This window comes from Phragmites australis, chromosome 12 (assembly GCF_958298935.1).
Source record: "Phragmites australis chromosome 12, lpPhrAust1.1, whole genome shotgun sequence".
NCBI lineage: Eukaryota > Viridiplantae > Streptophyta > Magnoliopsida > Poales > Poaceae > Phragmites > Phragmites australis.
In genome coordinates, this window is record NC_084932.1 from 31,329,432 (window position 1) to 31,357,327 (window position 27,896).

Below are 27,896 nucleotides of genomic sequence, written 5' to 3' on the forward strand. Positions count from 1 at the left end.
GCCTATTGCACATTTGTTCAATTAAATGAAGTCTAAAATTGATAAACTATGCTTATGTATGTTTGCATGTGTCTAGTCGAGGTTGGGTAAAAGTGGGTAGATCCTATGTTGAATGCATTACTTCTACCTTGAAATGTTGTTTATCCTTTCCTTGTAGCCTTGAGTATGTTGTTGATGTCTAGATTACAATTTCGACTTAAATGCTTAGCAATGCATAGGTCACCGGTAGAAGTCGAACGGTGGAATGTTCCATCGTTCGCGAGTGATAGGTTTAATTGTCGATCGCAATGTTGGATATGGGTTGTTGATGATGGTTGTATGAGTGGTGAGTATGAGACGAGTTCTGGGCGGTGGTAGGAGGTGTTGATCCTGCCCGGATGTGGAGTTCCCATGGGTAGGTTAGGAGAGGGAACCGGACACCGTAGACCGCTTGCGTCATTTAAGCACCGATTGTCGGTGTAGTCGGCTTTAGCACTTATCATACTCTCCACATGCCGATCTAATGGTAAGGCAAGCTGAATACCTTTGTAGCTGTGGTCATTTGGGGCCTGAACATCGACGGTGTGAGCGGGCGGGCTTGTAGTGGTACTAGTTTGCTCCGGGAGTAGTTCTAGTACCGCCACGCTGAGCGATGCATGTTTCAAATGATCGAGGCTTATTGGGAAAGGTTGAAATGAGTACCCCCTTGTATAGATCTGTGTGGTCATACAAGCCTTATGGTAATCAAGTCGTGTGGGTCCAGGAGTATCCCTTGCAGGGTATAAAAATATTTTGAAATGTCGCGTTCTCGGTCATAAGCATGCTTCTGTCCATCTGCATCGGTCGTAGAGTTATGCTTATGGTTGATGGTTGGATATGTGGGAGATGGTTGAGTTGGTACTTGTTACATGTATGTTCATAATGGTTCCAGTTGTTTATGTTCAGTTGGTTGTGGCAGGGTAGATTTATGCTGTTGTTGGTTAAGTTAGTTGCTCACACATATGTGTCCAGGTTGTTAACCGTTTATGTTTAACTTAACCTTGTGTCTTTTCCTTGCTAATGGCTCAATGTATAATCCTTGGAGTCGAGCTATGTATATGTGCTCTATATGGTTTAAGTCTTGCGAGTACCTTTGTACTCATGCCTGCATTCTTAGGTGCTGCTGGTGAGGAAGAGCTAGTATTTGGCTACTTCGTGCCTATCGATCAGGGTGGCAGGCAAGAGTAGTGCATCCTACTCTCGAAGGTCGTACTTTTGGGGTGGAGCCTAAGGGCATGCGGCTCCACTCTCTTTTGTTGTATATGTTTATGTTTCCGCTGTGTAGTTGTTGTTACCCCTTTTGTTGTAAATTATTGGAAATGGTTGCATGTTAAAGACTTGTAATATAAATGTTGATTACTTGCTCTTTCTTAAGCTATGTTGTGATGCTAAATATTGGAAGGTATGTGTTCCGATCTTGGGCACAAAACACGTACCGGGACTACAGGATGATATTTTGTTTAATCATCGAGGTTATGATTATAAATAATGATCCTCCTGGTGATTAATTAGAATATTATTTGGACGGTTCCCACAGTTCATTGATGGGCGTGTGAACATCGGAGAGTATCACCGGAGCTTTTTAGTTCTGAGGCAAAAGTTGAGGTGTTCACAGGATTGTTCAATGTTAGGATTTTGTTATCACTGGACTAATTTTTTCCAGAGAGGAATGCAAACCGGGTTCCAGTGGAGTTGTACTCACCGGATAGCCTGGTGTTGCACTGGTGTGAACGTCGGACTATCTAGTGTTCACATTTTTGTTACGTCTGATCTTTTTCAACTTGATTTCAATTTGGACTAACATGTGATGATGTTATATGGTTCTGGAGATGCATATTTGCTAGTCTAATAGTGTGTAGATGATGGATGCAACTTTGCGGTCGACAGCGGGTGATCGGGGCTAAGCGGGGTGCTTGGTGCTGGACGATCAAAGGGGAAAGGCGGAGTCAAGTCCTAGCGGTACACGTGGATGTCAAACAAGGCAAGAGATAAAGATAGATGAAGGCGGCGTGTTGACAAAGTCAAGCGAAGGGTATGTCGGTGCAAGTGACAAGGCGGCCTAAGGGATCGGGAGCAGGAGAGACTTACCGGCGGTCAAGATCGCAAGACAGAGGGCACGCGCCAACATCGGAAGACTTGCTTGAGGTCAAAGCAAGCAGTTGTGAGTTGTGCCTTAAGAAACGTGCGAGTTGGTTTCCCGGTTTAGCCACAAAACCGCAGGCGGATGGAGTGCACGTGACATCATCGTGAAGCTTGCGTCGAGGTGAAGCTATGTCGTAAAGGTGTCATGGTCGTCCGATGGATAAAGGAGAAAATAGACCAAAATGTTCATGGTGGTAGGTAGGATTGTAATACAAGAGAGGGGTATTTTGGGAACAATCAAGGAAACTTCGAGGTCAAGTTTTCTAGGCTATAAATAGAGAGGTATGATTGGTTGGGAAGCCACCCCTTGAGCCATCGATATGAGAGCCTTGTGCTAGGGTGTTAGAGGAGATGGAGAGGAGTGCTTAGCTTTTGTAATAGGTGAGAGTTTTGAGAGATAAATCTTTATAATCCGTCTAAATAAGGACTGACCTCTTTGAGTAATGAAGTTTAAGTTTTTGCATATGTTTGAATTCCCCTCTTTCTAGTTTCCTTCTATTGATTCCCTTTGCAAATTCTTGGTGTTTTGTTGTTGATTTTCGTTTTTCTTTTTTAGCTGAAATTTCAACACATTGGGAAGTTGTTTTTCTTGATACTAGAGGCATAGAATTCACATACATATGCATATATGATGGGGTCTTAAATTCTCTTGCCTCTAGACCATCATCTTGGAGAGTTTACTTACCTGGTAATCTCATCTCTGTTTCGTTCATTTTCAAAGTTGCGAGCTTTTAGGCACAAAGACACACGAAATGATTTTGAATAAAACCTATAGTTCATATTCTATCCGTGGATTCATATTACCTTGAAACTTTCTATCTTACTTTGTCTCTCTAAGTATTTTGCTTCCGCTCAAGGTTTGAGGTGCGTTGGGTGATTAAAAATAGGAAAAGATCATCTATTTCGTAAAAAATTATTAAGGCGTCTATTCACCCCCCCTCTCTAGCCGTCACTTTCGGTCCTACAAGATAGCATGCTAACTCACGAGTTGATACTTCGGCACCTCACCATACTACTCAGTAAATAAAAATAAAACAGATACTTACTAAAGTTAATATCTACTCCTGTAAGAAGATTTTAGTGTTATATAACTAGTAACAAGGAGCCCCGTCAGGTATTAAAATTTCATCGAAATTTCACAAATTTCAGAAAACAAAATATTTAATTTTAATTTTTTTTACTGACATATGGGATCCACAGAGCAAATGACGAAAAGTAACTAAACTTTCGGTGAAATTTCACAAATTTTGTTATTTTTGCCAGTGAACGAAAAAAAATTGTAAAACATGGAGCCTCGTGTAAGAATATTTACTGAAGTTAATATGTAATCCTGTAAGAAGATTTTAGTGTTATATAACTTAGTAACATGGAGCCCCGTCTTCTGGATGTCCAGTAACCTACATGCCGTGTAAAACCTATGGTGCAAATCAGTAGCGAACTCTACTAATCCCTTTTAAAACGATTGAATTTATGAACCTTGTCCAATTTTGAGATCATGTTAACACATTTGTGCATTCATTGCTAGCCAACAACTTTTTTGAACCTTGTCGGTAGTGATAATCAGTAGTGATAATTTCTATTAGAACGATTGAATTTATGAACCTTGTCGGCTTGTCCAATTTGATATCGTGCTAACACATTTGTGCATTCATTGCCAGCCCACAACTTTTTTGGTGAATCTCCCTCACGTCTTCAGCTGATGGCAACAATACTAGATTCATTGGTTGGATCATGCGCCAAGATGTTGGAAGATCTCATTACAGAGGAGGCCATACTAATTTTAGGTGTGAAAGAAGAGCTGATGGAACTGCAACGAAGAATGGACCAAATCCGACACTTTCTTAATGATGCCGAGCGAAGGAGCATAAAAGAATCAGCTGTTAACAATTGGCTTGGTCAACTAAGAGATGTTATGTATGACGCCGATATTATTATTGACTTGGCTAGATTGAAAGGACGCAAACTTTTGCCGGATGATTCTTCGCCATTATCAAGGAAATCAAGTACATGTAGTGGCCTTTCCCTTTCCTCTTGCCTTTCTAATTTCCGAACACGTCATGAGGTTGCTGTCAAGATTAGAAACCTGAACAAAAGAATAGAGAATATTGTAAAGGACAAAGTATTTTTATCACTCAGGGATACACAATCTACTGAACAAGTTTCAGCACCAAAACTGAGAAAAAGTTCCAACCTTGTTGAACCCAACCTTGTGGGTAAGGAGGTCGTACGTGCTTGCAGAAAAGTAGTAGATTTGGTGCTTGCGCATAAGGAAAAGAAGTCTTACAAGCTCGCTATTGTTGGAACGGGAGGAGTCGGGAAGACGACACTAGCTCAGAAAATCTACAACGACCAAAAGATAAAAGGGATCTTCAACAAACATGCATGGGTTTGTGTTTCCAAAGACTATTCTGAAGTTGCTCTCTTAAAGGAGGTTCTTCGATGTATTGGAGTACACCAAGAGCAAGGCGAATCAGTTGGAGAGCTCCAAAGCAATCTAGCATCAGCCATTAAAGATAATAGTTTTTTCCTTGTGTTGGATGATATCTGGCAGTCTGACATATGGACAAATCTACTGAGAACTCCACTGCATGCTGCAGCCACAGGGATAATTCTAGTAACTACTCGACATGACACTGTTGCTGTAGAAATTGGGGTGGATGATACACATCGAGTTGATTTGCTGTCAGTGGATGTAGGATGGGAGTTACTTTGGAAGAGCATGAACATCGACGAAGAGAAAGGAGTGCAAAATCTGCGGGGCATAGGGATTGAGATTGTTCGAAAATGTGGTGGTCTTCCTCTTGCAATCAAGCTTATCGCCAGAGTTTTAGCAAGCAAAGATCAAACAGAGAATGAATGGAAAAAGATTTTAAGAAAAGATACATGGTCCATGAGCAACCTTCCTAGTGAAATAAAGGGCGCTTTATATCTAAGCTATGAAGAGTTACCACTCCATTTAAAACAGTGTTTTGTATATTGTGCTATATATCCTGAAGATACAATTATTCATCGTGAAGATATTATCAGTTCGTGGGTGGCTGAAGGATTTATACATAAGCAAGAAAACCAACTACTAGAAGATATAGCAGAAGAATACTACAACGAGTTGATCTATCGGAATCTCCTCCAACCAACTTCTGAATATGTTAACCATAGACAATGCACAATGCATGATCTATTATGGCAGCTTGCTTGTTATTTGTCTAGAGAGGAATGTTTTGTCGGAGATCCAGAATCATTAGGGGCTAATATTATAAGTAAATTTCGACGTATTTCAGTTGTCACTGTGAAGGATATGGTGGTGTTACCTTGCATGGATAAGGAGCAATATAAAGTGAGAACTTGGAGAAATTCATATGACAAGTCTCTGAGAGTTGATGATACAATATTCAGAAGATTTACACACATTCGAGTTTTGGATTTGACTAACTCGCTTATACAATGTATTCCATCTTGTATTGGAAATTTGATCCATCTACGACTACTTGATCTTGATGACACTGACATATCTCATCTTCCGGAGTCCATCGGTTCTCTCATAAACCTTCAGATATTAAACTTGCAACGGTGTGATTCTTTGCACAGTCTTCCTTTGGCAATCACTCGATTATGCAACTTAAGGCGCCTTGGTCTTTCTGAGACACCAATAAATCAGGTTCCAAAAGGGGTATGCGGGTTAAAGTCTCTCAATGATTTAGAAGGATTTCCAATCGGTGGTGGCAGCAATAATAGTACTAAAATGCAAGATGGATGGAACCTAGAAGAATTGGGTCCTCTTTTGCAACTGAGAAAGATTGAGATGATTAAATTGGAAAGAGCAGTTCCTTGTACTGCAGATTCACTGCTAATGGACAAAACATATCTCAAAGAAATAAATCTATGTTGCACAGAACGTACAGATGAGCCATATTCTGAAGAGGATGTAATCAATATTGAGAGGACCTTTGAGCAGCTAATACCTCCACGCAACCTGGAAGATCTAGTTATTGTGGATTTCTTTGGTCGGACGTATCCCACCTGGCTAGGTACTAATACCCATTTAGCTTCAGTAATATACATAGAATTGATAGACTGCAAATCATGTGTGCATATTCCTCCAATCGGGCAGCTCCCCAACTTGAAATATCTGAAAATCGTGGGAGCAACTGCAATTACCAAGATTGGACCTGAATTTGTTGGCTGTGGGGTGGGTAATCCCGCATCTGCAGAGGGAGTGGCTTTCCCCAAGCTTGAAACATTGATCATTGAGGATATGCCCAACTGGAAGGAGTGGACCTTTATTGTTGTTGAAGAAGAAGCAGCAACGACAGCAGTTAAGGAAGGGGCAGAGGATGGAGCTGCTACGAAGCAAAGGTGGAAAGACCCACCACCGAGGATGCAGTTGTTCCCTCGTTTGAAGATATTGGAGCTTAAGCGCTGTCCCAAGCTGAGAGCTCTCCCACCGCAGCTTGGACAGGAGGCCACCGGCTTGAAGGGGATCAACTTGATAGGTGTGCCCAGGCTTAAGGTGGTGGAGAGCCTCCCGTTTCTCTCAGAGGTGCTTGTAATCGCAGGATGTGAAGGCCTGGAGAGGCTCTCGGATCTTCCCCAACTGAGAGTGATGCAATTAACCCGTTGTTCAAATTTGAAGTCTGTTGAGCAGTTGGGTAGTTTGGAACAGCTGTGGCTGGGCGTGGATATGCAGGACCTGTCCTCACTGTGGGTGCGGCTTCGACAACAACGCCACCAACTGCATGGCGAAGACCTGGACATCTACACATGGCCTAGGACTGAAGACTGAGAGACACCCGGTTAGGTGGCAACAGAGACACATGGTACGAACAGAACTAGGGTTCGACATAATTACATAAATTTAATTTTGGGTCTTTCATTACTACCTTGTTTGAATTTTGCTCCCTTGTTTGGATTGTCCATTTAATACTCTGTTCTATTTTTTTGAAAAATACAAAAACCTCCTAAAAATCACTTAAATTTTGATTTTCCTCCTGAAGTTATTTTATTGCAAAAAACCCCTTAAAAATTTGACTTTGTTGCAAAAACTCCTCCAAAAATTCAAAAAAATAAAAAAATCACAAAAAAATTCTTAAAAAAACTAGAGATAATTCTAAGACTAAAGTGATTTTTTCTTTTCAAAAATAATATCCTTTGCGTCATATTTCATGGAGAGGAAGTTTGGAAAAAAAGAAAAACGTGCAGCTCATTTATTAACTCATGTTATTTTAACTTTGTCATATCTATCATTATTTTTCCTACACAAATAATTGTTTAAGTAAACTAATAAAAGTGATTTCACTAATTTTTGGGTGTTATGGATTAGTTATGAATTAATCTATCTGCAACATATTTACTCAATCCTGCACGTTACAATAATTATTTCAAGATTTCATGTATTTTTAGAAGATAGAGGATCATGTAAGAAGACTAAAAAAATTGGTTTCATGATTTTTGGATTAGTAAATAATTAACTATGCATTTAACTTGAATTAATAAATGAGCTGCATGTTTTTCTTTTTTTTTTCAAACTTCCTCTCCATAAAATATGATGTAAAGGATATTATTTTTGAAAAAAAATTCACAAAAGGTCTTAGAATTGTCTCTAGTTTTTTTTAGAATTTTTTGTGATTTTTTTTAAATTTTTGAGGGTGTTTTTTGCAACAAAGTCGAACCTTTTAGATCATACATTAGACAATTGTTTTAGATCTTCAACTATTAAAATGCAAAGTGATGATTCACCACAGTCCGTGCCAAATAGTGTACATGCTTCAAATTTTAATGCCACTAGCAACATACAACATAAACCTGTGTTTTCTAGTACATCGGCAAAGTTTACACCACCTCGAATGCCACAAACTAGCGTGCCAATGAACAATCAGCATGGCCGAATTAATATGATAAATTTGGCTAATTATTTTGAGCCACCATGTGTTAATAATTTTAGTACTATACAACGAATTAATGTTACACGAACTCGACGTATGGCCGAGCAACATGTAAGGCTTGAAAGTAGTAGGGACCAAAAAGCTAGTATTTTGGAAGAGTATTTTAATGTAAATCTTAAGGGTGCAGCGTAAACAGTTGAAACTTAAACTAATTTTAAGAAAATGCATGGCATTGCTACAGTAGGTATAGCCGAACTTAGTAATAGTGCATTAGAAAACACAGTGGCCGAACCTACATGCAGTTCGGAGAACACATGCATCTGGGGTGCCCAAACAACATGCAGGTAGTTCGGTTTGTGCTAAAACAAATGAAGATCATCATAGCACAACAACAGTAGAAAACGTGCCTCATATAGAACCTAAAAGTGCGGTACCTGTTTATGAAAGACCGTACCTGATTATATTGATACGGTCCCATACCCGTAAGGATTTGAAGTGCCAGAATTTATAAAATTCACAGGTGAGGATAATATAACCACTATAGAGCATGTCGGCCAATTTGTTACACGATGTGGAGAGGCCGGCAGTAGCGATGCATTAAAATTGAAATTATTCTCATTGTCTTTATCGGGTATTGCATTTACATGGTTTTCTTTATTTGCTCCAAATTCAATTCATACTTGGTCACAAATGGAGCATAAGTTTCATGATTATTTTTGTGCTAGAAATTTAAAGTTTAAGCTTGATGATATTACAAAGACTGCTGTTCATGTAGTAAAAATGATTCTAAAATATCGGACAAGGGAAGTATAAACAAAAATATAGTCGAATGAGTAGATGTTAAATCTGAACCATTCGTTTGTTTAGCTTTAAAGTCATTTATACAAAAGGATCGGCTAAAGAGGAAAAAATATATATTTGATATGACTATGTGTGATCAAATTTTTAATGTCTTATTGTAAGAAAAGCATATTAGATTATTTGGTCATCATATTATGCCATCATATGAAGAGTTGAAAGGGTGCTCATATTGCAAATGGTATAATTTGTTTACTCATAGCACTAATGATTGCAATGTGTTTCGCCGGCAAATACAATCGGCTATTAATGAAGGTCGATTAAAATTTACAGATTATCCAAGGATAGGGGCATAAGTTAGATGAAAAAATTTCCCCTGTAAATGTGATTAGTGGTGAGAGTGAAAAAGTGTTGATTCGGCCGAAAAAGGCTGATGTAACCAAAGGAAAAAAAGTAGTTATAGATAGCAAGCTCATTGATCATAGAATTAAAAAGGCTAACAAGACTTTAAGCAAAAAGAAGAAAATGGTCTGGGTTCCTAAAAGCAATAAACTTAGCGATGATAAGACTAGAAAGGCTAGCAAAGTTTTAGACAAGATTAAGAAGATGGTTTGGGTCCCTAAAGGAAGCAAAGATGTTAAAGCTATTATTCATACATCAGCTGTTGTTACACAAAAAGCAAAGCCGGAAATGACGTTCAAACAACTTTCGGCTAAATATGAGAATAAAAAGACTGATCACCGTAGTTTTGATCAGGAGAAGGGATCCAAGAGACAATAGCAATTTCACAAGCTTGCATCTGGTTATGAAAATCATTGGCGATCACATCATATACACACTAGTGACTTGCGCGCGGCTCACCGCGCGGGGGGAAAGATCTTGGTTGGTAATATGTTAGTTTGGTGTTTAGTATGTATTCTGTTTTTGAGGTGATGGCTAGCAATATATGAAGGTTTGTAGTACTAACATGCGTTGATTATGTTGGTTGGATGTTACATATAATTGATATATGAAGTATAATATAGAACCTGTATGGCGCAGCAAAATGAATTGTATTGAAGAAGCAGAGTATCAGATCATACATCAAAAGCATGTCAGATGGTGTCGGTGTAAAGTGAAAGGAGTGATGCAAGTTGTATAAAGTTTCTTTTTTTGAACGAGGAAATTTTTGGAGTAGGAATAAACAGTTTATATGATACAGGCAATGCAGTAAGCGATCAATTAAAAGAGTAGAATAGAAAGAGCTGATATTTGTCATGCAATTGTTCTGTGTTATATTTGTTTTCTAATCTAGAAAAAAAGACATCTGTTTGAGTACTGGATGAGATAGGTGAATTATATGGAACAAAGAAAAAATAATAATAAAGAGAAAAAGGTAAAGAACTTCTAGAAGCTAAATTACACCTGATAAGAATAATATAGGATGCGTTTAATCAATGGAAGAAAATGTAAAAAGCATAACCAGAGCCATGATCAACCATCAGTTTTCCACTCATTCTGCACAATAGCTTCTTTTAGCACCATACTCATTGATGATTTGATTGAAAACATTGGCCATCCAATCGGCATTTGCATCCCGGAGGATAGCGTCTGAATTGGTAACATGCAAGTAATCATTCCAGAAGCAAGGTAAGTGGCATGATGAGGTAAGTGGCATGATATGTAACATCGAAGTAATCATTCCAGAAGGACATCATCGGAGTTAAAAAGAGAGTTGAATCAAGCAAGTATAATAAAAAACTGTACGACGAGCTTAAATACAGAATAAGAACTCTTTTGCTTCCAGCAATAAGAAAATGCTCTTTCCAATAAAATGCAGTTACTACCAATCAGATCCTCTAGCTTTTTGCATAGACCACTCAGAGACAAAAAAAACATTTGCAAGTACTGCTTTGGGGAGAAGAATGAAAATTTACAGGTTCGAAAAACTTTTGCAAGTATATTTGCACGTCTACCATGGTAATTGGCAGGAGGTTACATAGTAACTTTAAAAAATTATGTTATAAGATATAGGCTTTCATCATCAATCATGGGACATAGGCTTTTTCAAGTCTAAAAATACAAAGAGATACACTCTACCTTGTTCTTTACTTGAGAGGATAATGGCTCAGTGATGGCTCTCAACAGGTCTAGAAGCTCACTGAATTTTCAGAGAGCAGGCAATGCACCGAAGAAAAATAATAGTCGGAAACAAAATAGGGAAATGCTGGCAAAACTATTAAAAAAACATAATGCTATCTACACATGCTATCTGTGGAAAGTTGAATCAAGTTAGTTTGTTCAACTCATTAAACCCGAAGGTACGATAGCACATCTTTATTGAGCAAAAAATCAGAATGGGTTTCGAATGGCACAATCACAGTAATTCACTTTATCATTCGTTGGTTGGAGAGCAAGAAGAAATGTATTGTCAGTTAAACACCTAAAAACTAAATGTTGTAAGAGCATAATACTTTGTTAACTGTAATTATGTTATGCACTCGCAATATCAACATCTGAAATGAACAAACTAAATCGTCTATGTCTTCAATTGATGATACTCAAGAATAAAAGCAGCAGGGATTAGAAAGGGAAAGAATCACAGATGAGTTCCTTAGATCATGGCATGGCCAGATGTTTGGTTCAAGTTACCTTTATAAGTTCTTTTAACACTTGCAGGTAGCAATGACCCAAAACAATAGGGTGAAAATTTTAAATAAGGGTAGGCTCACACATCTCTCCTTTTTTAATAGAGAAACATATGCTTTCACAGTACCAAAGACCATTTATGTTTATTTGTTTGAATCAACTTTGTAATCTATTAAGAAAAACAAAAATCAATTTATCAGTTAGAACTGATAAACATTTTGGTGTTTAAAGTTTAGTCGATGGATATAGGATAAATACTAGATGTCCCATAGGGCTATCTTTACACACAACCATTTTTGACAATTTGACTTTTGACTATTTTACATAAGCAACAAATGGGCACACAAGAAAGAAAATTCACATGCGAAAAGCTACAAATCAAACCTTGTTTGCATTGTCTAAGTAGGACATATATGTACATATAATGTTACAGGAAAGGTACTGATAGTACCTGGAGTTCTGGGTGGTGTGTTAAGTGGCTGCCTGTCACAGTTCCAAAAGCAAACTCCAAGAAAAAAAAGGCTGAGCAGGTTGTTTCTTGTTCAGCTATGGGTGGCGCGTTAAAGAGGCTGCGTATCAAAATTCCAAAAGCAAGGCGCAAAAAAAAAAGAGAGGGGAAGACCAGACACTTTCATGCGGCAAAAGACAAGCAATGCTTCAAGATCAAAATGTGGGCATTGTTTTGGTTGCCTGTAGGTGGAAGACAAGGTAGTAGTTAGTATGTTTGTATAATGGCTGTAGGGGTAATAGATAGAAATGTGATATGCGGCTCAAATAACCTTCATCATTTGTTTTTCTGAGTATGAGGTGTTTTGATGTCAGGCTTTTTTTGTGGATCCACCTGTGTCTTGCTGGGAAGCAGACCTGTGTGGTATACAATGTTGTAACCAAATGAGCACTAAAGCTGATGATAAAAGGTGATATGTAAATTGCAAGGCAACAGGAGGGTCATTTTCATACTGCTGGGTTGTCAAGTGGAGTGCCGCGCTGGCTCCTGTTGCAGGAGAGTCATTTTTGGTTTTTTTTCTGAGTGGTATTGTCCTCCTAGGTAAACAGGAAAGTATATGCGTATAATTCAATCGATAGGATGATGATTTATGTGGACAAGTGATTATGCAGTGAAGAGGATGAAGTATGCTTGCCTTTGCAGTATCTATTGTATCTTGGAATAGCCTTTTTTGAAGAGCTGAGCGCCTAGATGAACCAGCATCATGCCTGTATGCCACAGAGGTAGAGATTCATAATATCAGAGAGTATAATGGTAAGAATGTTTATTTTTGTTTGCAATACTGGTAAATAATTACGTGAGTTCAAGTTTCTTCAATGGTGTCTCATCATGTTGTAGTGTAGGTGGAGGGGTCTGCAACATAAACTTGGTATATTAGTATGCAGTCACAGTGAAAAGATGATGTGTGTGTTTATGTGCTATTGAATAGGATAGAAGATAAAGTGCATTCTTACAACATCTGTTGGCTTGCTTTTGAGGGGCATTGTTTGAATGTCTGGGTCTGTTGATGGTGAGATGTTTGTGGATCCAGATGGTGTGGTAGGATTGGGTGGAGTGGTATAAGGACCCATAGGATAGTCCAGTGTTTGTGATGCTAGGTGAGTGGCTAATGATGCTGGATATGTGAGTGCGTGAACTGGCATCTGGGACGTTCCTACATGCTTATGCTGGCCATCTCTTGTATGTTGAAGCGCATGTTGTCTCCCATAAGCAGTAATAACAGAATTGACTTGATAGGATTTTTGAGGATTATAATAACTCTGCTCTGTTAAGGTGATTGCAAGGGTGAATTTTAAGGATACTATGGTTGCAATGATAGGCGGCGTGTCGTTTGTGAATCTTGATGTCCGTAGGACATGTTGGACAGGTTTACCCACAATACTTCGAGCAAACTCGCCAAAGGCTATCATTTCAGCTTCGACGGTTCCATCACTTGCGATGAAGCACAATTTGTATCTACATAGATCAATTTGAATAGAGCATTCATCAGTGCTGTTTTAGTTGTATGGTAATGGAGGGAAAAACGATTCTTACTTGAAGCGGTAGCTTGTGCAGGAGCATGCGTTGCACTTGTAGCCATCACCATGTGGTATGTAGGTTCTGCTACATCTATTACACGATGGGAACCACCATGGGGTGGTTAGGACAAGGCAGGTGATAGTAACAGTGCGTCGGCATCCACTATCCTATTATTGGATTGTTGAGTGATTGTTAGGAGATGTGATTAATAATGCAAGAATAATTAGTGGTGTTTTACTATTTAGAGATAGTGAATAGAGCTATGGCGGGAAGAATAAATGTGCAGATAGGTAGCAGCAATGACAGGATAGATGTTGTATACTGGAAAGTCATATGGATCCATTGCCTCTAAGTCGCTAAGATACTTGTCTTCAAGAGAAAGTGGCGTTCGTAGTGGTGCTGTTTGTTCTGTAGAAGCAGTGATATGTTTGATTGGCAGGCGCTGATTGTGAAGGCTGTACACGAATATTTGTGAATAAATATATAATCAGAGTGTAAGAAAGAATGAAATACAGATTGTCATGGGAATGTGATGGACTGATGTGGAGGAGTTTTAGTATTGCGTACACGGTGTAAAACTGGTCAGCTTCTGAGATTGTGGGATTGAAATACCAGCGACATGCAGTATTTCCGCTCAGATATTGCTCACCTGCTTAAACAAAGGAATTAGAGATGCTGGTGTGCGATTATGAAGCAGCTGTTGTTTTTGTGTGTAGGGTAATGATTACCTGAATAGGTCTTCATGAGGGTGCCAATAACGAGGATAATAATTGGCTTAGGTTGTGCTTCATCATAAATGTCGTCGATGGTGAACTCAGTGGATCGCTGCCCCCATAGAGTTAATCTAATTTCAGCATTGTTGCCGACAAAGATAGTTAGTTTTATATAAAATATTACTGGCTGTATTTGTGTTGAAGTGTTGCAAATATTGGCATATAATATTGAAAACATCCAATATGCTTCATAATGCTGAATTAAATGGTAGTTTAAAAGGTGTAAAAATCTGTAATGTAGTTCCAAGTATAAGTGATCTTTTGTTTGCAGGTGAATCTCTTCCTCTTCTTGAAGCAAATATTAGAAATGCCACAGAGGCTGACCATATTCTCACTGTTTATGAAGCTTTTTTAGGTGAAGCTATCAATAAACACAAACCAGTTATCCTTTTGAGCAAGGACACAAGTTTTGAAGAGACGGAGGAAATAATGTTCCAGCTCAGCATTTGTACAGAAGTTTTTTTTTTTGGAAATATCTGGAACTGTGAATATACATTGGTAAGTTCAGATCAACAGTTTTTGATTATATAAAAGAGAGAGTTTGGAATTAAATATATGTTTGGAAAGAAAAAATGTTATTCAAAGCTGAAGAAGTTGTGGTCATCAAGAAAGGCATTTGTGTTTGTGTCATGGCATGCTTCGATCTTGTTAAATCCTTTTGTGATGATATAAGCTCCATGATAGGCTGGTGTTGGTGAAGCCAAATTAATATAAAAAATAAAATATGTTGGGTTAGTTGGGAGAATCTAATTAAGCCAAAAAAGAGTGGCGGTCTCGGTTTTAGGGATTTATATATTTTCGATTTAGTCATGTTGGCAAGACAAACTTAGAAAATCCTTTAAAATTCCTTTTCCTTATGTTTACATGTTTTGCAGGGTAAATATTTTGCAAATAAAAAATTTGTAGGAGCTGAACCACGAAGTGGAATTTTGTATTGTTGGAGAAGTATTGTGAAAGGAGTTCAAGTCATTGAGGAAGGTATGTTTTGGAGAATAGGATATGGGGAAAGTGTCAGTATATGGGCTGATCCATGGAATGTGAGAACCATTTCCAGATGCATCATTTTACAAAGAGGTAGCCATACTATTTGCAGGGTTGCAGAATTGATAGATCAGGGTAGTGGTTTCTGGAATGTGCAATTAGTGCAATAAATTTTTGATGAGAAAGATGCACAAGCTGTTGTTCAGATTCCAATTCATAATGATGCATCTTTACCAGCTCCCGCTAAATTGGAAAGATGCACAGCTGCTGTTTGTGATCTACTTCATGGAGAAGTTCTGGGCTTGTTTCATGCTATGTAGAAGGTAATCAGGATGGGATATCAAAAACTAATTATGGAGACAAATGCTGTGATCCTGAAGTAAAGTATTAAAAGTGATGCTTATCCTTAAGTAAACTATTTTCAGAGATATCAAATGTATTGTGGAACTCTCTTTTCAATCATGTAAAATAGAAATTTGTCGAAGAGCATATAATATTTCAGCGCATTGGCTAACTGTGTATGGTGACAATATGGAGTGGCGGAGCTATCATGTTTGGTCTGAGTTGTTTTGATTTTATGTAAAAGCTTTGTTTGCTGGTGTTTTCTCCAGTTTGTTCAGTTAGGTGAATAGTTAGTGATTGTTTTTTAAAAAAAGGGGTGAAAAACATCTAATATATATAGTATCGAAACGACTAGATGCTGTAGTGTAGGAAATGTTAGTAGACATCATTGAAAAGATAGGCTGATTACCTGAGGTCCCTAAGGACAATATCTCTATTTTGGGTGGGCGCTGGTTGATTTGGAAGCTGAACCAAACGCGTGTCAGAAACTTCAATGAGCATGCCAAGGACATCTGCAGCGATTAAACTAACATGTGTTAAGTGTTTGGTTCAGAAGTGGAAATATATTAATATTGGGCTACATATATGAGTGGTATTAACCTAGGAAATTTCTATTTTCGCCAGCGTGTTTTGGGAGATCAACAAAAGGTGTAAGCTTGTAGATGTATGTTGGGAATGTTTCTGGCATATCCTTTGCTGGAGCCACTTTTGTGTAGCAAGTGAACTCTACCATGTAAGGTCCATCAACCGGCATGTAGAGGGATTTACCTCTTGACACTCTAAAGCGGCTGATGATGTAGATGCTACCCTCTTGGATCAGTGGACTTTTGGTGTCTATCTCAGAGCTGGGTATTTCAGCATAGATGGCATTCCCCTGCAATTTGAAAGTCAAGGTAAGTGTTTTAAATCATCTAGTAACTATTTTAGAGTTATGTGTGTAAATTCAGCGGGAATTATATGGTGGAAGATATGTCAAGATGTGTAGTAGTATAGTGTGCAAAGCATGTAAAGAAGTGTGTTAGTATATTTGTATGTGCAAGAAGAAGGCGTATATCTGCAGAGCAGTTTTAAGCGTTGATTTTAAAGTTGGGTATTTCAGTATGTGCAATACGCGCTTATGTTTTTCGAACTGAAGTTTAGTGTTTTGTATTGTCAAGTGAGTATTTTAGAGGATGTGCGAAAATTCAATAGTGTTCGCATATCTATATGTGCAAGAACGGGGTGGACATCTGTAAAGTAATTTTAATGTGTGTTTGAAAGTTGGGTATTTCAGTATATGTGGTATGTTCTTATATTTTTTTTAAATCGGAGGCTAGTGTTTTGTATTATGAAGCAAGTATTTTAGAGTATGTTTGAAAATTCAGCAAGGTTTTAAATGGAAGGTCTTGTGAGATGTATGCCAGAAAAGTATAAAATGCATGGAAAAGTGGCCTAGTAACCTTTCATAGTAAGCAGCTATTTTAGAGTTGTGTGTGTAAATTTAGGAAGAATTATATGATTGCAATATATGCTAAGATGCATGGTAGTATAGTGTGTAAAGTATGCAAAGAACTGTCCTAACGTATTTGTATGTGCAAGAATAAGATGTACATCTGCAAAGTAGTTTTAGTGTTCATTTCAAAAGTGAGTATTTTGGTATATGTGTATGCTCTTGTGTTTTCTCAATCGAAGGCCTGTGTTTTGCATTATCAATTTGTATGTGCAACAATAAGATGTACATCTGCAAAGTAGTTTTAGTCTTGATGTTAAAACTGAGTATTTCGGTATATGTGTATGTTCTTGTGTTTTTTGAATCGAAGACTTGTGTTTTCCACTATGAAGTAAGTATTTTAGAGCACGTGCAAAAATTTGGGAGCACTAGTATATTTATATGTGCAAGTATAAGATGGACATCTGTGAAGTAGGTTTAATGTGCATTTGAAAATTAGGTATTTTAGTATATCTGGTATGTGCTTGAGTCTTTGAAATTGAAGGTTAGCGGTTTGTGTTATGGGGCCAGTATTCTAGAGTATACGTGAAAATTCAGTTAGGCTTTAAATGCGATGGTCAGTAAGATGCAAAGCTATGTGCGTAAATTCAGTAATAACTATATGATTGGAAGATATGTTATGATGTGCAACAGTATAGAGTGCAAAGTATGTAAAGAAATGCGCTAGCATGTCTGTATGTCGAAGAATAAGGTGTATATCTGCAAATTTAGTATATGTGATACGGCCTTGTATTTTTTGAGGTGAAGATTAGTGTTTCGTGTTGTCAAGTAACTATTTTCGAGCAGGTGTGAAAATTCAGTAATGTTAGTATATGTATACATGTAAGAATAAGGCGCACATCTGTAAAGTAATTTTAATGTGTATTTGAAAGCTGGGTATTTTAGTATATGCGGTATATATGGTCTTGTGTTTTTCAAATTGGAAGCCAGTATTTTGTATTATCAAGCAAGTATTTTAGAGCATGGGCAAAAATTTGTCAAGATTTTAAATAGAAGGTCCAGTGACATGCATGATAAAAAAAATTGTGGAAAAGTGGATGTAAAAGTGGCCTAGCATCTTTTGACAGCAAATGATTGCTTTAGGAATATGTGTGTAAATTCAGTATGAATTATATGAATGAAAGATATGGTAAGATGCATGACGGTGTAATGTGTAACATATGTAAAGAGGTGTGCTACTATATTTGTATGCGCAAGAATAAGATGTACATTTGCAAAGTAGTTCTAATATTTATTTTGAAATTGAATATTTTAGTATATGTGTATACTCTTGTATTTTTTTTGAAAGCAAGGTTACTGAATATTTCAGTATGAATTATATAAATGAAAGTATAAGGTGGACATTTGTGGAGCAGGTTTAATTTGCATGTGAAAATTGGTTGCTTCAGTGTATGTGGTATGACCTTGTGTTTTCCAAATTGAAGGTTAGCAATTTGTATTATGAAGCAAGTATTTCAGGCCATGTGCGAAAATCCAGGAAGGCTTTAAATGGAGTGTTTAATAAGATGTATGACCGGAAAATGTGCAAGATGCATGGAGAAGAGGCTTGGTACCTTTTCATCTACAAGAACGAGGTCGACATGTGCCAGGTTCATTTGAGCATCAGCTGGTGAGCCAGATGCTCCTTTTTTTAATAGAAATCAAACTATACAACATTGAGGTCTTGATACAAGTTGCATGTAAAAGGCAATATGAAATATTGAATCTACAGTTGGTCCTGTCTGAAAGAATCGCAGTAAGGTATGTTAAGAACTTGGCATATTTCTTCAGTTTGATCATAAATACTTATCGTTTTAATTAAGATTCAATCAAATTTTTAAAATTTTAACTATCAATACCACAACTCAAAACCGCCCTACAAAACCACACTTCAACAACAAAGAACTAATGTGCAGCAGCAACACCTGTTATCTTTCACCACGAAGTGATTGGATCAAGCTCCAACATCTCCATCGTCCTACCGCGAATGGAAGGTGAGGAACAAAGCATCTAAAGCATCTCACATTTCCTTGAAGTCCACCGATTGTCCACAGACCAATCAGCCATTAGCACTTGAGAGTGACCGGCAACCACAAACGGTGACGAACAACATGACCAACTAGAACTGACCGGCCTTTCCATGAGCAGTTGAGCGTCTTCTCTCCAAAAAAGCTCCAACGAATTGGAGCACCACCACCGAAACCAAGTCACCATCCAGACCAATGTCAATAGGCAACCGCAAACTGTGAGACGTATGGCCGTGCGGCAGATCACCGCCGGTAGCCACCCAAGCGGATTAGGAGGCGTTGTCGATGCCACGCAGAAACAAGCAGAACCAGCCGCAGGCCCTGAAACAGCCACATCCAAGCACACCATTCCAACCGACATGCTGAGATCTCGGAGTCGAGCTCAGTCACTGAACCACACGGGTCTGGCCACCAAACCACTATGGATCAGAAAACGGCCACATCGAGAAGCCGCCATGACTGGCCTCGAGCACACGGATCCAGCCGTTGCCGCCCAACGACAGCCACACCATGATCAGACCAACGTATCCCTCAGTGTAGATCCTTGCGATGCTGCCGGACGACGCCTCCATGGTGGCCGATGATAATCTTCGCGGCCTGGTAGGTGAAGGGGATCGACGGTGGTGGAAAAGGATATATAAGGGATGAAGGGAGGAGGAAACCACGACGCTCGGCTTCGGAGCCATCGCTAGCCGCCGTCACCGACGTCCGTCGCTGACGGAAGCAGTCGGATCTAGCCAATTTGGTGGTGAGGTTAGGCAGCAGAAGTTTCGCCCCTCGAGTCCATTGCGGCAAGATTTATTTTATGGACATTACTTATGTGTGCGTCTTTGTTTAGTGCAAGTTTTGGAAATATTCTAATGAGTTGGCGTGCTTCTAATTTCTATAGATGTTAATGTGGGATCACCTGGACAACTACTAGGGAGCTGAGGAAGAGGTCGGTCGTAGCGGAAGCGGGGCCGACGGAGTGGGAGCTGGCGTGGCCCATCACGTCAGAGCAGCAGTTCCCCATAGCCAGTTGGCCTCTCCCTTCATCGCTCGTCGGCGAGGCGACATCTCAGGCATCAGAGGGAGGCCGCGTCGCGTGGGGATGGGAGTTGCAAGTAGGCCAAAGAACAAGTGGAGTTGTGGAGACGACATGGAGACTTGGACCCAATGCAGCAGAAGACATAGTTGGGTGAGGCTGGCACGAAAATGGGGTGGAATTTATGGCTTTGTCCCTATTCCCATGTTCCGCCGAGTTGTGGGACCTGGGTCAATCGAACAGCAGAGTGAGGTTTGACTATGACCTGTCCCGTTGCCTTTTATATTATTCCTCCATTTCGCTTGGAGACCGGCAGGTTTGTTAGGGTGGATCTGCATAGTACGGGAAATTAGCCGACGATGATGATGGTCCCGTTTTCATTAACAAGGAAATGCAATTATACTCTACACAATGCATTTTATTAGTGTCAATGCCTGGAAAATTAACCGATGATGATGATCCCGTTAGCATTGATAAGAAAATGCAATTCCACACAATACATTTTATCAACGTTAGCATTCTCCCACATCGTCATCACATATTCGCATACTTGGTCTCCAAAGTCATGGTGACTATTAGCCCTATTCATTAGCAAGGGCTTTTGGGTGGTCTATCGACCACTACTATTGTGTATGATTGGTGGTTCTCTCCTGGGTCCTCACCTCAACAGTTTATATTTCTTTTTTCTCTGCTTTCTTTGGTGGTATATTTCTTTTTCTTTGCTTCTTTTGGTGCCTACCACATTGAACCTAATCTATTGATCTCAATGACATGTTTGATTTGATGCCACCGCATATTGCCCTTCATCAAACCTGTCTATGGATAGCAAGCTATCTCATCATGCATCCTTCGTGTTACAGCAAAGATCCTAGTGAATTCACACCTTACACGGAGAGTCACATCCTAATCCGCTACTAACGAGAAAGCAATTTCCTTATTGTCTATTTCATGTCTTTATCCTGGCTTTTCTATCACCTATGGCTCTGCTTAACACATTAGATTCATGGAACTTCAATTGCTTTTAGGATAGATATTGTTTAGCATGGGTGCATAGCATGCATCAGGTTAGCTTGTTTGCCATAGAGTGACTAATTAGCTTGAGATAGCCAAGTCTCGAATGTGTTGGACACACAATATAAGTGAGTGACAACTGAGGCAAAACGATAAAACCCTAGCCGCTTATCTACGCTACTAGAAACATCAAGTTTCCCTAGAGCTGAAATTACTAGGGAACAGCCCAAAAACGCTAGGGAAACAGTTTCCCTACGAAATTTACTAGGGAATGATTCCTAGGGAAAATTTTGTGTGGAAAGGAAGAGTGCCCTATGGTTTTCTTTGGGATTCCTAGGGACTGTTTCTTTCTCTAGAAATGCACATTTGTAGGGAGCTTTGATCCAGATGGCTCCACAATCCTATGTGTAAAGCACATTTCCCTACAATCCTCATTGGTAGGGAAAGAGATCCACATGGCAGCATCTCATTTGCAATTCTTCCCCTACAAAAACATCACGATATTCCATTTCATAAACTGCATTTGCAATTTAACCATGCACAATAATCCATCAAACACATCAATGATAACAGATGGCCATAAAGACCAAATTTCCACAGCATTAATTAGAAGAGTGCATCATCTCATGGTACATTACATATTTTACTTAAAAATAGCACATTGGCATCGCAAAGTACCGCTACTAATAACCACCCACAACATCTTAAGTTCCAACCTCAAGTCACCTTTGTGACACAAAGTTTGCAGCTGCCACAAAATACTTGTAACCACCAGCTAGCTTAAGTTCCAATCTAAACTCACATTGACATCACAAAAATAGTTTTAAGTTTGTGGCACAAAATCACAGCTGCATTTCACCTATGCAAGGTATCAATAAGGAGCAAGATCGTGCTCCAAAGGGGAGAAGCTTCCCCCACCACTTCCGGAACCATTGACGTATCCACCGAACATTCTGTTAGCGATCCTTTGAAGTGTCTCTTCTGGGTTTCCTACTCCAATAGCTGAGCCAAAGTTATCAACCTACACATGAAGATCAAGGTTCAATTAGAAATAAGAAAGTTCTGCTGCTTTTTAACTAAATTCACATCTGATATATGATAAACCTAGAGACAAGTGCATAGAGGTGCTAGCAGTGTGAACAGCTATTGTACAAGTACTAACTGCCTGAGCTTATAACATAGCAAAAAAAATGAAGAAAACAGGACACAAGCCAGCCGATAACAGTATTACGTACATGCATCAAACAAGGACATTGTTCTACTTCTAGTATCCCAGTTTAAACAGAACCAGGGAGGCCACTGAACTTGCTCAGTTCTCATATTCATATACTAATCTAAAAAATAATGTTGTCCTCCTGGACTAAAAGAGTGAGAAGATATAGATACATAGGTAACTGACACGCTTACTCAAATAAGCCTAGACCAAGGACAGCATACATATATTTTCTGGAGATTGATCTGGAGAAGCTGAAACACCATACGCATTAGCCAGCGGCGTCGAAGATGAATGATCTGGAGAGGTTGTAGCACTATATGTAGGAGGCAGAGGTAGCGGCGGAGCTGGAGGTGGAACTACACTCATAGGCATTCCAGTATGCTGAGCCATTTGCTTTACATTTTAGATGCAAAGATGCATGAAGTTAGAAAACAGCTAATCCAATGTACAAAAGAAGAATGCTAAAGGACAGATTGTACCTTCATGAACATTTGCAGGTTCTGATCACGCTGCTGCAGACCTCAACCCATTACATTGAAAAGTGAAAAAATGCAGCAATTAAAAAGCATCACAGATGTTCCAACTTGCATGAAATTTACAAACTAACGTTTCTCCTTCCGCACGAATCAATGGATGATCTTGCACATTGGGGATAACAGGGGGGAGTGGTGAAGGACCTCGCAAGTAAACCTTAATTATTTCCTGATGCACCACTCCTTGTGAATCAGCAGCCCTGCTCTAACTTCCAGCTGCATTCTGTCTTGTGCTACTTCTGTTAGAAGTCCCAGTATGACGGCTTCTGTGAGAAAGTGTCATCCTGTAATTTCAAAGGTACATTTTGTAAGAAACTTGCATATAGAAATCTGGTAAAGAAAATTACAAACATCATAAATTACAAACAATCATCTAGTGATTCTTGTATCTGTATAGGTTAATGTTTCAGTAATTAAAGAACGAAAGGTTGCCAAATCACCTATATGGCAAGATGACCAGAATGTTTTGGCAAAACATCATCACTAAGAAAATGCCCTCTAGTTTCTCTTAACTAACAAGCAGAGCCATCCGAGGACCAAACTGCCAAAATCCACACCACCCTCCGCCCCTTCCTCCTGCACCCTCGATCCCATATGCTCTGACTACCGGCTACTGCCACATATACAAATAGGCACCCATCCTTTCGAGAATCAACAACCACCCCTTCCCACATTTCACCTCCACGCCCTCACGCTTGAAGAATTTGCAAACCAGTCCCCACCGGTCCCCTCGCCGGCAGGCTTTTCCCGCCACGATGGCTTCGGGTTCAGGACAGGACCAAGATGACCTCCAAGAACCGGTCCATGGGCAGGGCGAGGAGTCCAAGGCACCTCCCCCACCCGCCGCCGCCACCACCGCCGCAGAGCCGCCTCCCCTTGCTCCGCCCGTCGTGTGCATTCAAGAACAGGCCCATGAGCGACCGGGAGACGGAGGAGAGAGCCCCTCCACAACCGCTGCAGCGGCGGAGGAGAAGGCCGCGTCGGCCGCGGCAGAGCGGAAGGGCAAGAAGGTCGTGGATCCTTCCCCGACATCTTCCTCGGCATCTTCCCCGCCAAGTTCCGTGGGCAGCAGCCCACCCATCACCTCCCCCGTCGTCTCCGTCCCGGGAGCCGGGGAGTCGAGCTCCGTCGCCGCTGTGGACAGCGTCAGGAGGGCGACGGTCTCTTGGAGGGAACCGCTAGTGCCGAAGGTGGTGAGGTCGATCGATTTGAAGAACGCTTTCGACATCATGCTGCTAGAGCAGAAGGCGATCAGGGATTTGGACCGGCGATGGGCCGAGGCGGAGAAAATGAAGAAGCAACAGGTGCGGTTTCTTGGATCTTTCCAGTGCTTTCTTGGGTGATTCTTGCTTGTTTGCGTTTCGGGAGTTGGGATCCTGTCGTTCTTGTGAGATCTTGGGGATGATTCAGTGTACTGGAGGCAAGAAATTGTGCGGCATCCTAGAGTAGAGGCGGAATCCTTGGGCAAATGTTAGGGCTAATTTGTCTTTCTGCTTTGCTTCAAGTAGCGATAATCTTGCAGTGATTTAGGTGAACATTCTTGCGTTGAATTTTTCTGTTCAGTGTGGTGGGCGTATTTTTCATTGCACTGTCAAATGTGAGGAAACATTGGGATTAATGGTTCTTGACATGTTTGGATACCAATACCTGAGCCAAATGTCTAGCTTTCTTTTTAAATGAATGGCTTTACAGGGATGTAATCAGTACGTTTATGTGAGGTAGCATCGCTGGATGTAGTTTCTCTAGATCATTGTGCAGTAACGTGCAAAATTATGAAATTTTGAGAGAAGCAAACGATACTGTTCTCATATGTTCAAAACTTTGAACAGGTAAGGTGTTCTTGCTAGCACTGATTTAATACGATGTTCAGTGTGATGGTTTATATTTCAGTGTACCATAGAATGTACTGATATATTGAGGGCAATGTCCTGGTTAATGTGATATTTTGGTAAGAGATCTTGAAGCCAACCATACAAGATTTTAGTGTTGATGTATGGTGTTATAGGAGAAGTTCATCTGGACTTTTATTCTGGACTGCTTAACTGATGTTATTTCTCTAATCATTGGCAAGAGCGGCAGTTTCTGGATACATCAGTTCTTTGATATTTCTATTCTACTATTTAAAAATCCATTCCGTTATCCTTGTTTCCTAGTGTGAACTGTTTGGTCTTGGTGTTAATAATTTACCGTTGTTGCTAAGTCTGGCCAAACTTGTGAAGTTTAATACATTTTCCTTTGGAATAGTTTCTGGAGTGGATAGGAAGGCGAATGCGTTACTCCAATCGTAATTCCACAGTAACACGACCTCATGTGGATAATCAGGTTTGGCTCCATATATTATTTTTATGTGCCTCTTCCAACTGATAATAGTGAATTATCACGCGGCCCTAATCAACCTTGTATTGCTATTGACTTTAGCAAACGTGGTATGTGCCCTTTCCTTTTTTTCGCTGAACAATAACCAATCAATGTCAGCAAAGAGATTATTTTTATTAGTGCTTTAAAGCATTTTCGTAAATGTGGAGACCTGAAAACCTGAAAGGATATCAAAATTTCCATCTCATTTTAGATCTGTTGCTTCCTGGTTCATATCATTGTGATTTGAATTCCTTTATACGTTTGTTTGGTGCAGACAATCCCCATGACCGGGATCATTGAGCATTATGAGCTCCTCGATATGGTTGCTGGAAGAGGAGTAATATTTCATTCAAATGCGCTGCTCCTTCGTCGTGCCTATTCAGAATTTAGGCCAGTATTTGGAGATGGAGAGTGTTTCTACGGGAGCTCCATATTTTCCTACCTCGTAAGTGTCGTCCTCCCTTTTGCTTAGCATAGGATGCATGTTTAGTGGTTAACTCCCTTGTTTGTGCCATTGTACAACAGCAACAAGTTCTTGATAGGCCGGACACACATGAGGAACATCGTCTCCTTGCTGCTGTTAAAGGAGTGGAAAGGCAACATGAGCGCCTTGGATGGACCACTGAATTTTCATGGAGCCGCAAAGTAAGTTCTCACCTCCTCCACATTTGGCATTTCAGTTACACATGCTTAAGGGATGATTTCTTCAAGTTACATCACGCCTCAAGATGAATTTGGCATCTCATTGTCCTTTTCTTATCATTTGCAGGATATGTACCATTGTTTCACAGTAGTGGCATACTGGCAAGCCATCACAGTTTTACACTCTATTGACATAAATTCAAGTTAACATTTATTGTTAATTCAGCAATCAAATGGTAATAAAAATGCATATTAAGATACACTCACTTTCACATAGCACTTTTAATGAGATAAAATTACAGGAAGAAAAGAATCCATGCTTCTTACTTACACTGAGATAATGCACTCAGGCTCCTTCGTGATGGTGTGGTCATCTGATCCAAATATTTTCTTTTTTGCTTGGATGATTGCCTATTATCTGCTGATTGATCATACCTACAGTTTGAGAGGAATTTTCGAGATAAAGCATCACAAGCCCTTGAGCCGGCAGAGTCCAGGAATGGCTGTTGGGGTTGGGCCATCACCGCCATGAGGGTTGGTTTGTTTGGTGTTTCATCAATATGTTAGACGGGCCTCAACTGGGTTGTGGCACGCTGCTTTGGCCACCTTCGAGTGCCGCAGCCCCCAGAGCCAGAATTTAGTTGGCTGTCTATGATGGGCGAGCCCATCATAAACACTGATTGTAAGTCCGCTAGTATGTTAGTCCCTACTTTCTTTGCATATTTGATTCGTCTCCTACATTGCTTAATGGCACAGTGAGATGGATATGCTCGATGACTGAATGAACAACTTGTTTATTTGTCTTTGCAGCAAGTTGTACAATCTCTGCATGCACGATGTGCATTGAGGCCCAGCATAGGCTGGCTTTTGAGCGAATTAATGGGAAGGGATCCTTCCGATGCAAGACTAAGGCGCCTGGGAAGCTTAAGAAGGTATGCTATAAGAGAGATGTTTGGGAGAGTGAGTCAGGGGCAGATGCGGGTGATGTTTTGCACGTCATTTTTGAAATGGGAGGTGTGCTGACCACAGACTCAACGAATAACATCAAACTCCCCATAGATGGGCATGTGCTCATAGATGGGCATGTGCTCATAGATGGGCATGTGCTCATCAGACAGGACCCTGACTTGGGGCGAAATCGCTTTGCACGGCTACTTTATTCCCGTGGCCCCGTCATCGGTTCTCTTTGGGCAGCGGATGGAGACTATGAAAGTTGTCAGGGAGAGCGCGTTTACAGAGGACGAGAAGAGCAGTACCGTGTCCCAGGTTCTGGTGACTACCATGCCGTTGTATGTTGTCAGTATCGGTTCAGAAAGAGCAATAACGAGTTGCAAATAAGAATTATGGACAACTATGCTGCTGATGGACCACTGAGATGGGTGTTGTTTGAAGCATTTAGGTTCTTTTATCTCCCACTCGTAGAAAAGCCTCTTGAACCCCACCAGCTGCGAAGGAAGAAGAAGAAGAACAAAGAACATGGTTTGTCGACAATGGTGAAAAAGGCACATTGGTGGATTATCTGCCGTGAGATTGGCAAGTACTATTATCTGAAAAAGAGAGAGATTCCAAGATAGACAATTGTTGATAGAGAATTCTTTCTTCTGTTGGCACAAACTGCTGGGTGCCAATCCTTGATTCTTTTGGTGATCACATTCTCGCAAATAGCCTCTTGAGATCTATTTACCTAGTATTTTGGTGTGTATGACCTCTTGAGATCAGTCATGTGTACGGTAAGGTACCTTGATGTTCCAAGGAATAGCTTTATGCCCAAAACTAGTAGCTGTTCTTATCATTTGTATGAACCAGACATAGCTATGAGCAATATACAGTAGCTGTTCTTCAGTTTTCCCAAAAAATCTCCAGTCCTCTCTAAAATTCACTGTGATTTCTCTCGTTCTTGTTCGATTGCTCGTCTAATTGTCTTGCGGGTTTGACATGTGTACGGTAAGGTACCCTTGATGTTCCAAGGAATAGCTTTATGCTCAAAACTAGAGTAGCAAGTGTGACACGGAAACGGCTTGGGAGTCTAT

General features: G+C 40.0%; 2 protein-coding genes and 1 long non-coding RNA gene across 3 annotated transcripts in view; 2 read left to right on the forward strand and 1 right to left on the reverse strand.

Moving 5' to 3' along the window:
* Positions 1-27,896, forward strand: part of LOC133886891 (putative disease resistance protein RGA1) — a 51,569-nt gene that overhangs the window by 11,640 nt on the left and 12,033 nt on the right. The gene's annotated exons all lie outside the window — the stretch shown is intronic.
* LOC133886215 (uncharacterized) lies at positions 21,682-22,949 on the reverse strand. The gene is made up of 2 exons (XR_009903374.1): positions 22,555-22,949; positions 21,682-22,138 (listed from the first exon to the last, which is right to left on the reverse strand). It is a non-coding gene; the product is annotated as an uncharacterized LOC133886215 (long non-coding RNA).
* LOC133886534 (uncharacterized) lies at positions 25,888-27,724 on the forward strand. The gene is made up of 2 exons (XM_062326207.1): positions 25,888-26,548; positions 26,677-27,724. The coding sequence occupies exons 1-2, from the start codon at positions 26,518-26,520 to the stop codon at positions 27,438-27,440; spliced, it is 795 nt and encodes a 264-aa protein (XP_062182191.1). The 5' UTR covers positions 25,888-26,517; the 3' UTR covers positions 27,441-27,724.